The 14,477-nt window shown below is 40.5% G+C and overlaps 1 protein-coding gene across 3 annotated transcripts in view; it reads right to left on the bottom strand.

The window, feature by feature from the left end:
* Positions 1–14,477, bottom strand: part of si:ch211-247n2.1 (calcium-activated potassium channel subunit beta-2) — a 61,292-nt gene that overhangs the window by 29,655 nt on the left and 17,160 nt on the right. The window contains exon 2 of one of the 3 annotated variants that reach the window (XM_043702930.1): positions 5,399–5,527. The exons of 1 other annotated variant lie outside the window; for it this stretch is intronic. In XM_043702930.1, coding sequence (XP_043558865.1) covers positions 5,399–5,527 — 129 coding nt within the window. The remainder of the gene's footprint in view (positions 1–5,398; positions 5,528–14,477) is intronic. One more of the 3 variants, XM_043702931.1, reaches the window with a different exon arrangement.

Here is a 14,477-nt window from a genome sequence, read left to right as displayed (position 1 = left end):
AAGGCAGATGAACTCAGGGCATGGTTACAACATGGGACTGGGATATCATAGCAATTACGGAAACATGGCTCAGGGATGGGCAGGACTGGCAGTTTAATGTTCCAGGATACAAATGCTACGGCTGTACAGGATATTGGCTAGTCCACTGTTGGAATATTGCGTGCAATTCTGGTCTCCTTCATATCGGAAAGATGTTGTGAAACTTGAAAGGGTTCAGAAAAGATTTACAAGGAATTTGCCAGGGTTGGTGGATCTGAGCTACAGGGAGAGGCTGAACAGGCTGGGGCTGTTTTCCCTGGAGCATTGGAGGCTGAGGGGTGACCTTATAGAGGTTTACAAAATTATGAGGGGCACGGATAGGATAAATAGACAAAGTCTTTTCCCTGGGGTCGGAGAGTCCAGAACTAGAGGGCATAGGTTTAGGGTGAGAGGGGAAAAATATAAAAGAGACCTCAGGGGCAACTTTTTCATGCAGAGGGTGGTACGTGTAAGGAATGAGCTGCCAGAGGATGTGGTGGAGGCTGGTACAATTGCAACATTTAATAGGCATTTGGATGGGTATATGAATATGAAGGGTTTAAAGGGATATGGGCCGGGTGCTGGCAGGTGGGACTAGATTGGGTTGGGATATCTGGTCGGCATGGACGGGTTGGACCGAAGGGTCTGTTTCCATGCTGTACATCTCTATGACTATGACTCTAAGTATGGCTTTAAAACACTTTTTTGTAGACGGGCAAGTTAAGTGCAGCACCCCACCCAGATGATAGATTTCCACTCCACAGTCGTAAGTATATGTAACCTGAGGGGCATAGTCCTCCAGAACATTCAAATATGTGTGATAAGAACAGAAAAGTGCCAAGGAAACTCAAAAAGTCTGACAGCATTTGTGAAGACAGAAATAAAGTTAACTCTTCAAGTCAATATTACTTTTCTTCAAAGCTTTTCATGAGATGTTGTTTTTGTACAGGCCAGACCCCCCCCTCAAAACATTTCAAGAAAGTAACCCAGACCCTAACTTTGCGAATTGTTTTAAGCAGGTGTAACAAGAATACTCCAGGAGGGATGCAGCTGGCCACATCACTTGGTTTTAAACAAAACAGAATTTATTTACAAGATTACCAATTGAAACCCAAAAGAAAGGTCACAGAATATAGAATAACAACCTATCTGAAAACCCAACAGACTATTCCCACATAATGATGCTGTTCCAAATATTTGCAATGATCCCCTTAAACACTCCTTGCACAAAAGTTAAAAATCAAACACAGGGTATTACAGGAGAGAAGTCAGGGAGAGAGGACCAGCCTGGATCTGCTTCTTTGGGTCCAGCATCTTCTTTCCACTTTACTGCTAAAAATCAAATCAAATCAAAGACAAGCTGAGCTGGGAGAACTGGCCCTTTCCTTGTACAAGTTTTTTTTTCAAGAACTTGAAAGCCTGCTGCATGAAGCAGTATCTATTAGCTATAATCAAACTGGCCTTAAAACACTTCAATTTAGACTTTTCAGCATCTCTCTTTTATGACTTCTCTGAACAAAAGAAGGACAACATAACATTGTTAAAGGAACAGTTTCGTCACAATTTGCACCACCATGTCTCAGAATTTGAACAAATGTTTATCCATGGAAAGAAAGGTCAACATCTAAGAGAGTCAAATGAAGCATCAAGGTCAATGTTGCAGCGCCCTGTTTGCCAAACACTGGTCAATGCAATAAAGTAGCATTCAATCAGTGATGAATGAATTAATGCTTAAAGACCCTGTGGTAGTAGCTCCCTGTACATTGTTGCAAGTGGGAAACCTGATGAGGCACCTATCCCAACACCTAGGATGACTGCCATAGGCATCACCATCTCAACTGCACTCATGACTTGTCTTCAGTCATACAGGTAACTCCCTACTTATACAGCCTTTGCATGGTAATCTTATAATTTGCTCATTAGGAGACCATTTTATACTTTTTATATGTTTAAACAAATCAATTTACTTCAAATAACAGAATCATAATAGCGGCCATGATGAGCATGACTGATAAATTAAAGATTAATTATGAGATAGGGAACAGGTGCATGTGTATGTGTTAGTTCTCATAGTGTGACCGTTTGAGACTGTTCTTCCATTATGGGGAGCAGTGAAACCTTCATGACTCATCTGTGTGGTGGATTCACATTATTTTTCATGAAAATATGAGGTTATGAACTACAATTCTCACAGAATGAAGAACTTTCAAGAAGAAATGTGTTTGGACATCTTTCCATTCTGATAGGTGTCTTGAAGCTTGAACTGGATCTCTACATAACATAATGATTGGACAAAGTTAAAAATCACACGGCACCAGATTATAGTCCAACAGGTTTATTTGGAAGCACTAGCTTTTGCAGTGCTGCTCCTTCATCAGGTGATTGAAGGAGCGGCACTCCGAAAGCTAGCGCTTCCAAATAAACCTGTTGGACTATAACTTGGTGTTGTGTGATATTTAACTTTGTCCACCTCAGTCCAACACCGGCACCTCCAAGTAATGATGATTGTAGTCACATTTGAGACAACACACGGGAGGTTGTTCCCCAGTTGAGAGAAAGTGAAGACTGCAGATGCTGAGAGCAATCGAAAAATGTGGCACTGGAAAAGCACAGCAGTTCAGGCAGCATCAGAGGAGCGGCAGAATTGACATTTTGGTGTTCCCTTATTGGTCAAAGTAGTGAACTGCATCTTGAGCAATTCAATAACTTACTCAATTATAGTCTTTAAGCGGAGATATCAATAGTTGCAATGCTTCTGTGCCTTGATCATAGGATTGTGTGTGGGCGTGAAGAGTGGAGTGTAGTGAGCCTCCAACAGAAGGTGGTGTTGGTAGGGGAGTGCACTGGCGTTCCTCTGAGCCCTTCCTGAAGGAAGCAATGACTTTGGCCTGCCGGCGGGAGGGAGGGGAGTGGTGAGTGTGGAAAACAAAGGCTTTGGGCTAGATGCAAAGAAAGAAGGTACAGAAAGTATGATCACATGTGTAAGAAGCCTATGGCTAGAGAACCAGGAAGAGGATTAGAACAAGCATGCAATTGCTGAATACCAAGCCAGATTGACTGGCAGCACCCCTAAGCTGCAGAAGTCTCAGACAGCAGGTCAGCAGCGAGGAGTTGAAGCAGAGTCTGAACTTGTTGGTCAGCATTGAAGAGCCAGGGCCATGGATATCACAGATCATAATCACTGAGAGTGACAAGAAAGCTGAGAAGTGGTTGTGAAGTGAGCCAAAAGCTGCAGGTGACTTTCTGGGTGAAATTAGTTCAAGAAGCTGTGAGAAAGGTTCATTTTCTGCTTAAGAGGTAAAGGAAGCAGTGTTACATGGTCATGAGAAAAGTTAATCTTAGAAATTCTTCCAACTCAACCAGGCTACTCAGGGATCAGGAATTAAACTCTAAAACCATAATTTGATTGATCTGTAGTATCCAGGGAATATTCATTAGAAATAGTTCATCCTCTAATCTACATTTTTCTATTAACATTTATAAAATAATTCTAGACAGTGGAATAAAGAATTCCTCTTTTATAATCTTTGTGCAACGTGTGTTTAAATCACCTGTCACAGATCCCCTTCAATTCCCTTTGTCCCTCATATTCATCCATATAGTCTATCAAGGGGCATGAAAAGATACAACTCCTGCAATTTCCTCGAGAGGACGGAATCATGGCAGCTGCTGAATGCCATGCATGGATCTGGAGGAGACACTTCTGGCTAAACATCGATAGAGTGGAATTCCTTTCTATCACTGAATGCCCTGGCTACTTTGCCTGTGGGCCTGATGGCCACATGGATTCAATTGACAGCAAGTACAAGGATAGAAATAATGGACTCTGTACTGTTTCTGGCCCCAGCCCTTCCCCCAAGCCAAGAACAACTGCTCCACTATGACCTAAATCCTAAGAACTTGAGGACAGTAGACCCCCTAGTGCTGAATGCCCTGGATATTGGGCCCTGATGTCCTGGGCCTGCTTGACAGTTCTTACCACTTGAGAAAGTACTGTAATGAAGGTAAATCCTAGTGATTGCTGTGCCTATGTAGTGCCATTGGTGATTAACTCAATGTGACCTGGTGCCCCATCCACATGGTATCCATTACTTTGGCTGTGGTGGTCATCCGACTGAGACATGCAGTGTGGTCAGCTTCTGCCCAAAGGAACGAACCAGAGGCAATGTATTTCAGTGCCATGGTCATGTTGAGAATTACTGGCAGGACATGCTTATAATATTAGGGATAGTGTTATTGTCACTAGGCTATTAATTCAGAGACCCAGATAATGTTCTAGGGATCTGGGTTCAAGTGCCACCACTTCAAATGGTAGAATTTGAATTCAATAAAATGTCTGGAATTAAGAGTCTAATAATTGTCAATTGTTGTCATCTAGTTCAATAATGTCCTTAAAGGCAAGGAAATGTGCCAAACCTTACCCGGTCTACCTATCTATTTACTATCCTCTGCACAATGGGCAATGAATGCTGGCCTAGCCAGTGGTACACACATCCTTTGAATGAATTTAAAACGTGATGACCCTCCATCACTACATCCAGTTCTGCTACCATTTACCTTGATACCCTTCTAGATTCAGAGAGCAAACTTGTAGTTGTTATAACCTATTTAGAAGATATTGCCTTTGTTCTGTCCCACCAGTTTGCCAATCACCTCTGCAAACTTCAGTGCCACTGACCTGTACTTACTGTATGAACTACTTGTCATTGCTTTTCATCTTAAATCTAAGCAGCTCAGCCACATCTTCACATTTGGCTGGACAATTAGTTTCATGATCCTTAGATTTGCAGATTGGTTGAGATTCTATAGTTCTGACCGTGTTTGAATTCCAGCATTCAAGAGTCATATCGTTTTACACCAGCAGTCATTTTGTTTCTGTAGCAGTCCTCTTTTAAAAAAATAGGATTAAGGGCTAAAAATACCCATAGTATTTTGGGGTTCCAACCAGGCATTGTAACACTTCCAGTCCTTTAATTGGCCATTGATTGCCTCAGATCCAAACTTAAGCACTAAGTTGTTGAAATGTCTGCTGAAAAAAATAGTGAGGAGTTGGGACTATGTTGGAGAGCCAGTATGCCTCCACCTCAGATCCTGAAGATCAAAATCCAGCCGAGAATTTCTAAATATATCTACTCTGCAACTTTAAATTGTACTTGTAAACTGTAAACCTCTTAATCTGATTAACCTGACAGAAGCTTTCAGATGGAAAGATGTTCTTTGCAGAATCTGCTGGAAGTGAATTTTGATGCCATTAAACTTGTAAAAGGGATAGATATTTGAAAGTTTTGAAATTTGTTGAGATACTGGTCCCTTAAAATGCTACTGTGTCACACACTGATTTACATGACAGAAAAGAGGAAAGACAATAATTGGCTCTTACCTTTCTTGTTGCTCTCTGTGTTGTTGCCTGGACCACAGAAACATCGTAGGCTCAGAGCAACTACTAGTATATCTCATTGAAGAGGAGGAAATCACATTGTGCCGCAGGGACCTATTGAAGGGAAAATCCCTGAAATCCATTAGAACAGACCAGTTTAAAGACTCAAGAGTTTTGCAATCTCTCTGCAGCTAAGGGACTTTAGTCATGTAATAGGCAATACTCTTTGCCAATTTCTCATCCTCATCTCCCTTAATGGATTATGCTTATAAAGCATAACCCATAAGTTGTTGCTTGATTATTTGATACAATATGTTTATTAGGAACCACCAGTTTGCTACCATAAAACTGCAGTTTCATTATGATTTAAAGTCCCATCCTACACAGGTTTCCTGATTGGTCTTGACCGGAGAATCCATAGCAACGTATTGAGGCACACAGGTGCTTCTGTGCAACAATTATTGCTCATGTGGAAAGTAAACTTTGTGGCTTAAGCTCCCTCATGTTGATTAAGAGCTCTGGTTTACAATGAGGACCAGTGGGAAAACAGCTAAAGGGTTGGAGACAGAAAATCACTGTATTTCTCACGAGTTTGTGGAATAAAACCAAAGCAGTGACTGTATAAATGTAATACTGTTATAGTTCATGAATCTCCTTTGTTATATTTTCCAACAGGGACAAGCTAATTAATAGATGATGTCATGTGTGGCACACTGCTTCAACTCCTTTTTGATAGCACGCAATATCACTGGATTGAATGCAATGATGTCTGTATCATGAGGGACAGTACAATGAATATTAAGCTGTTCATTCATCTGTGCTCTGCCTGAAGGCAGGTCCTTTGCTAATTGTCTGCTGATTCTGTAATCCCAATCTGTTTTGTTGATAGGTTTTGCCATGGCAGTTTGCCATTGTCTTTTAGTCGCACTTGCAGGGCAATAAGTCAGGTCCCAAATCTACCTCAGACAAAATGGGAATTGAACCCATGTTGTTGGTTTTATTCTGAGCCAAATACAAGCCATCTAGCCAACTAACCTAATTGGCTCCAGCAAGCCTGGTATTTTGAAAAAGACATTACAGTGAGACACAGTGACCAAATAGAAAAATGCAGTATTAGATTAGAATATTTTACAGTGTGGAAACAGGCCCTTCGGCCCAACAAGTCCACACCGACCCGCCGAAGTGCAAACCACCCATACCCCTACATTTACCCCTTACCTAAAATTACGGACAATTTAGCATGGCCAATTCACCTGACTTGCACATCTTTGGACTGTGGGAGGAAACCGGAGCACGGGGAGAATGTGCAAACTCCACACAGTCAGTCGCCTGAGGTGGGAATTGAACTCGGGTCTCTGGCGCTGTGAGGCAGCAGTGCTAACCACTGTGCCACCGTGCCGCCCACATATCCATGAAAATAGATTAGAAAATTTTAGAACTTTTACAATTAGAATAACAGGCACAAGCCTATCACATAAAAACAGATTGTATTTGTAATTTTACAGCTATAGAAAAATAAAAGTCTTTGATAGTCCACAATTATTGCACCTGCCCTTGTTCCAGCTGAAAGTTAAAGCTTTTCAGAGCACGCTGTTCCTGGCTGTTGTCAGCAATTGGAGTGCCTCATAAACTAGCCTAAGCGATTGTGGTTCACTTTGGTTTTGGAAAGCTGCTCAGTTAGGTGCCAGGTTGAGTGTCCATTCCACCTGTACAATAACTTCAGTGAGAGACCAACTAGAATTTCAGAATTGAGGTCATTGTATGCAACAGACTAATTTTCATTGCTTATCATGCTGTTGATAGGTAGGTTGACCTTTGGGAGGATATGAAATTTAACATGGTCTGCAGCAGAAATCTTTGGTGGTTAAACACAGCAAGATATAAATGGCAGGGAAATTTAATGTATATTCATAGCTGCAAGAATGGTGAATTTATGAAAAAAAAGCCACTCAAAACTCTCAAGAAAAAGAAGTAAAATAAATAAATACCACTGTTACCAGTTTTCCCTGACAACAGCTGTCGATGATTTTAATTAGTAGTGTAATAACTGTCTTCCAATCTGTAGTACCCATTGTTTGCGGATAGGTTGAGTAAGTAGCAATGACAACGCTAATTGAAATGTACATAACAGTTGGAACAGCCAGTCTTGTATCCACACTGCAGTTTACATGAGCAAAAGATGATTTGGTTAAAACACATAAGATCCTGAGGGGTCTTACACAGTAAATGTGGAGAAGCTTTCCGCTTTTTGGAAATCTAGATCTAGGGATACCATTTAAAAATCAGATTTGCTATTTAAAATAGAGATAGGTGACTTTTTCTCTCAGAGAATCCTGAGTCTATGCAACTCTCCTCTTGAAAAGCTGGTTGAAGTGGAATCATAGAGATGTACAGCATCTTCGGTTCAACTTGCCCGTGCCGACCAGATATCCCAAACCAATCTAGCCCCATTTGCTAGTACTTTGCCCATATCCCTCTAAACCCTTCCTGTTCATATACCCATCCAGATGCCTTTTAAATGCTGCAATTGTACCAGTTTCCACTACTTCCTCTGGCAGCTCATTCCATGCACGCATAGCCCTCTGCGTGAAAATGTTGCCCCTTAGTTCCCTTTTATAACTTTCCCCTCTCACCCTAAACCTATGCCCTCTAATTCTGGATTCCGCCACCCCAGGAAAAAGACTTTCTCCATGCCCCTAATGATTTTATAAACCTCTGTAAAGTCATCCCTCAGCCTCCAACGCTCCAGGGAAAACAGCCCCAGCCTACTCAGCCTCTCCTATAGCACAAATCCTCCAACCTTGGCAACATCTTCATAAATCTTTTCTGAACCCTTTCAAGTTTCACAGCATGGAGTCTTTGTTGACAGGTTTTTAAGGTAGGTTAAGCATGGGCTTGAAAGATTACCAGGAAAAGGTGAACTCTCAATCTGAACAGCTATGATCTTATTTAATGGTGGAGCAGGCTGGAGGGGCTGAATGAAGTATTCCTGCTCCTAGTTCATATGTTTGTATGGGCGGTTAATTATTTAAGTAAACATCTACTTAATACTTTAACTGGGCAGTACCTAGCCTTGGCAGGAGTGCTGATCAAGGTGAAGTTTGTCCAAATGTCATAATTGAGCAAATTCTTTCCTCAATTTTCATTTTGCTCCTATCCCATTTACAAGTGTAAATTTACCAGATGAAAACTGATTCTTGAAAATTTAATTCTCTTGAAATGGGAGGACAGTGATTGGACATTTTGGTGGAAAGCAATTAGAAAATGAAGCATTCCTCCTATTTTACCTGATTACCACTGGGTTTACTGCTGAAGAGTGCAAACTAAACAGTCTTTTCCAGGCAATTCAGATACTTACAGCAGTGATTGCACCAAAAGGAATCAAAACATCAGATTTATGAAACTTCTGTGTCAGTCTCTGTAGTTGTCTAATCACTAACATAGAAGAATCCCTACAGTATGGAAATAGGCCATTTGGCCCAACAAGTCCACACTGACCCTCTGAAGAGTAAGTCCACTCAGACCCATTCCCTGACATTTACCCCTGACTAATGCACCCAATCTATACATCCCTGAACACTATGGGCAATTTAGCATGGCCAATTCACCTAACCTGCATGTCTTTGGATTGTAGGAGAAACTGGAATACCTGAAGGAAACCCACACAGACAGGGGGAGAATGCATAAACTCCACACAGACAGTCACTCGAGGTTGGAACTGAACTCAGATCCCTGCCACTGTGAGGCAACAGTGTTAACCACTGAGCCATCCTGCCAGTAGATGTTTTTAATCAACCTGTCTGGATGTGTTATTACACACCTATGGGTAGAGGAAGTTGGCCCTCCTGGATCAAAGTGAGGGACTCTATCACTGCACCACACGATTTCCTCTAAGTTACAAAGTTTTGTTGTAAAGTGGTAACAGCTGTGTAACATGTTTTGAGTGAATTCTCAGCTGTTTGTTGAATGCCCAGAGTTTGCTACAGTTTTTGCTTGCTGATGATGTGTAACGCAAATACTTATAACCCCAACTGTGGCTTTATCCAGGCCTGCTCCATGGCAGGTATGTTTGAAATACTTCACCATTGTGTGTCAACTTTGATCTCCAGCATCTGCAGACCTCACTTTCTCCTGTTTGAAATACCTCACCATTGTGTGTCTAACCATCAGCCTGCCAGCAGAAATCTACAAAAAACATCCATTTCTGTCACTGGCATGTGTTGTGCTGCCTGTATGAGTGACAGAGGGTTGAGAAGAGGAAATTGATGTGTTGTGTTTGCTAAATGATCTATAATTATATATGTTTTGAGCAACTGATAAAATATGTAAACAAAGATAGCATTTACACTAAATAATGTACTAAATTGAGTGTTTATTATCTTAATATGACATGATCCTGTTAAAAAAAACTCCAAGTTGAATATCAAATAACCAATGATATATTGAGATTGTGTCTTCTGTTTGGTGAACCAAAATGAATCGTCTTCAGTTCTCGCCTAAAGTCATGTCCATCAGAGCATCACAATCTCCATGTTGGGTAGAGAAGGGAGGCATGTCCTGAATCCCAACTAGAAAAATGATTGATCCACACTGACTACACAACCAATTAGTCCCCCAAGGAGACTAACTTGCTGTTGCAACATATATTTTGGCATGCATGTTGTAACCTGGCACTACAGATAATGGTGGTAGAAACTCCACTTTATTTCTATTACATGGCTGACCTGGAGTCTCCCTTTCTTGGTGCCTGTCATTGATGTGTGTTGGAAGGATTTGTAAGTAATTACTCAACCTGTGGTGTTGTTTGATGGCTGTTTGTGGAACTGGAGGCTGGTTTCCAGTGGTGTATTACAGGGATCAGTGCTGGTTCCCTTATTGCTTGTGATATATTTCAGTGATATAGATGAAAACATGGGGTGGGTGATCAGTCAGATTGTGGGATGACATGTAGATTGACTAAGTGGCTAATAGTGAGCAAGAAGGTCTTACATTACAGGAAGATATAGATGGATTGGTCAAATGGGCAGATCAGTGGAAGATGGAATTTAACCATGAAAAGTGTAAGGTGGTGCACATTGGAAGAAGTAAAAAGACAAGGGAGTACTCAATGAATGGCAGGACACTAGGAAACTCATAGGAACATAAGGATCTTGGGATGCTTGCCCATAGATACCTGAAGATTGCAGGACAGGTTAATAGGGACGTTAAGAAAGCATATGGGATGCTTGCCTTTATCGGTCTCACATATGATGTGGAGGTGCTGGTGTTGGACTGGGTGGACAATGTCAGAAGTCACCACGTTATAGTCCAACAGGTTTATTTGAAATCACAAACTTTCAGAGTGCTGCTCCTTCATCGGGTAAAGGAGCAGCATTCTGAAAGCTTGTGATTTGAAATAAACCTGTTGGACCATAACTTGGTGTTGTGTGACTTCAGTCACTGAATGGGTTATAAGAGTAGTGAGGTTACGTTGGAGCTGTAGCTGTACAACACTTTGGTTAGGAGATTCACTAGGATGTTGCCAGGGATTGATCAGTTTAGCTATGAAGAGAGCTTATGTAAGTTTGAGTTGTTTTCATCAGAGTGGAGAAGGTTCAAAGGGGACTTAATTGAGGTGTTTAAGATTATAAGGGCATAGACAAGGAGAATAGGAAGCCGCTGCTCTCCTTAGTTGAAGAGTCAAAATCAAGAGGGTATAATTTTAAGGTGAAGGGCAGGAGATTTATAGGGGATTTGAGGAAAACGGTTTCACCTAGAGAGAGTGATGGGAATCCAGAATGCAGTGTCTGGGAGGATAGTGGAGGCAGAAAACCTCACAACATTCAAAAAGTACTTGGGTGAGCACTTAAAGTGTCATAACATTCAAGGCTAAGGACAAATGCTAAAAAGTGGGACTAGTATAGATAGGTCAGTGCAGACTCAATGGGCTGAAGAACCTCTTCTGTGCTGTTTGATATTATGGCCATATAATGCATGCACTTTGCTTGGCCATTGCACCCCAGAGTTGGATTTGAATCCACAGCTCTGGTTCAGACGCAAGGATGCTACCTATTGCACCACAAGAACACCCACACAGTAGTAGGAAAAGGAAAATAATAAAATAAGAACTAGCAAGTACGAGTGTATTTTAAATAGATTCCACCTTTTTACCAGTTAAGTTTTTATGAAAATGTGAATGGACTTGCTTCTACACTCTTTATTATCTGTCTGTCTCTGTATCTGTTGAAAAACCTGATATTAGTAATTATCTTAAGAAATTTGCATCAATGTTAATGCCACAAAATAAATGTCTAGCATATAGTTAGTTTTCAATCATGGCAAAGAGAATAAAATAATAGTCAGGTTCTGTGTACACTGGTACTGCTAGTAATGTGATAACAGCAGCTGTTGCTGCAAAATCACATCATAAAAGTGGCCATACTGAGCTAATGTGCATAGGTCCACACTGATGGTTTGAATGTGAAATGTGATATGTAGTTTAGATTTGACATTTAGCTGGTTAATGGAGAAATATTCCAATTTATCCACATGTAATTGGAAGTGAGAGCATAGACCTGCTGTTTTTATAGTATTAATGGACAAAAGAAAGTGACACAGAGAGCTGTGCTGTGAGAATACAAAGAAAAATGCTTCACTATGGGCTGATGCTACTCCATTAATCAGTAGCCAGTAGAAATATACAACTTACAATCTGATATGACCCTATCTGATGTGCTCTATTTCTTACAAATGCAGTAGTTGCTCTCTCTTTTGCCCATCCTCAGTGCAACCCAGAAGAGGTGAGAAACACGATAAAATGCTCTCTCTCTGAATGTTTTTTTTTAGATTAGATTAGATTAGATTACAGAGTGGAAACAGGCCCTTCGGCCCAACAAGTTCACACCGACCCGCCGAAGCGAAACCCACCCATACCCCTACATTTACCCCTAACCTAACACTACGGGCAATTTAGTATGGCCAATTCACCTGACCCTGCACATCTTTGGACTGTGGGAGGAAACCGGAGCACCCGGAGGAAACCCACGCAGACACAGGGAGAACGTGCAAACTCCACACAGTCAGTCGCCTGAGGCGGGAATTGAACCCGGGTCTCTGTGCCACCGTGCCGCCCACCGTGTTCTCTTGTATACCAGCCTGGGTTTGAGTGTTAGTGTGCTGTGACAGTCGCAGTATCCCCTAGTCACCTTGTATTGCAAATAACAACTGTATCACTCTGAGTGCCAGTAAAAGAGTAACAGGTCACAAAAGGACTTTCTGTCTCATCCTGAATGCCAGAATTCAATTGTGAATAGAATCCGAATCTACAGAATCTCAATCAATCCGCAAAACTAAGAATTGATAAACTGATTGTTCAACTACCAATACAACTGTATTTTGTGTGTGTGTGTGTGTGCACTCACATTTAGTTATTATTAAATATACTCTTTTTCATTCAGGAAAGCCTGATTAAATTAGCTCCCTTTAAAAGCATCAATTCATTTGGGTCTGGGAAAATATTTACTCCACGGAAAGGATCAATTTGAATCATCCTTCTTGCGACCAACTGAGTGGATACATGAATAAAGCAATGAAGCCAGTTCATCCTTTCTCACTTGAGAGCTTAACGATTTTGGATATACCTTTGGAACTGTAACAAACTGGGGAACCTTAAATGGGCATTAAAATATGAACTAGCGTAGGCCCCTCAGCTTCTTAAGCTTGCTCCATTATTCATAAAAATTGTGGCTGTTCAGAATACTCCACTTAACTGCTTACCCTGATAATCTTTCAATCTCTTGCTTATCAAGAATCTTTCTACCTCTATCATAAAAATATTCAAGGACTCTGTTTCCCCCACCTCTCTAGAAGAGGATTCAAAGACTCATGACCATTAGTGAGAAAAAAATTACTCCCTATGCCTATCCTAAATAGGTCTTCCCCTTACTTTTAAACAGTGACCCTTGATTTTAGATTGTCTCTTAAGAGGAAATATCCGTTCCACATGCATCCTGTCAATTTTCCTCATGACTTATTTTTCATCACCTTCTATACTTCACTGGATACAAGCTTAGCATGTCCATCATTTCCTTATAAGACAATCTGCCCATTCAGGTCTTCATCTAATAAACCTTCTCTGAACTGCTTACAACACATTTACAACCTTCTCTAAGCAAGCAGACTAATACTGTACTCATACAGTATCCATACACTCACTCCTCATTTTCCAATGATTAATTATTTGCAGCTCTGTGTGCTTAATCACAGACCTGATTTCTTTTCTCATTGGATCATCTGTTCTGATCATGCAGTCCTTCACAATACTTAAGAGAGTTACATTGGAGCAGTTTGGCATCTTCTGTTATCTGTAGAAAGTCTATTCGCCTAACACTGGAGGATAATGAGAATTTGGCACAATATCAGTTTCCATTAGCTTGTTTCTTTTTGACTTGATTTACCCCTGTCTATTTTATGTTTACATACCTGATATAGATTCCTAAAACATTTTTTTCCCTTTGTGGTGCATTTTTCATGAGTTCAGTTGCTTTGTTGATTTGCTTGTAAATGTCAATGAGATTGAGTTTAGTGGACAAGAAAAGACTATACAGTTTTTCATTCAACAGGGCTACCTTGAAAAGTACAATTAAAATTTTAAAAGCCTATCATTTTGTTTATATTATTTATTTAGAATTATGTCTTTAAACTTAGCTACCATGTTACTGAATTTCACAAACGAATGATTGTGCAGCACAGTTAATGAAACAAGATCAAAAACAGAAATGTGCTTACATACTCAACAGACAGGCAGACGACTTACGAGAATATATATATATATAGTCAGTGGGATATGTGAAATGTGTGTGTTGAATACATGCAGATGTACAATGTTTAAGACATGTGGTACTTACCTGTGGGCAGATAAAGCACTCTTTCTAAATTTCAAACTCATTTACTGAACAGTCATTCATATATAATGAAAAAACATTGCTGGAAATATAATTGTAATTAAATCTGGAAAGATTAACTTGGGGTGGGTAAGCTTCCAGAAACAATAATTTCAGACAAAATTAGCCATCACTTGGGCAAATGAAGATTTAATTTGTTA

Source organism: Chiloscyllium plagiosum, chromosome 13, assembly GCF_004010195.1.
Source record: "Chiloscyllium plagiosum isolate BGI_BamShark_2017 chromosome 13, ASM401019v2, whole genome shotgun sequence".
Taxonomy (NCBI): Eukaryota; Metazoa; Chordata; class Chondrichthyes; order Orectolobiformes; family Hemiscylliidae; genus Chiloscyllium; species Chiloscyllium plagiosum.
The sequence above is the reverse complement of the archived record's forward strand: the minus strand, read 5'-3'. Positions and strand labels throughout refer to the sequence as shown.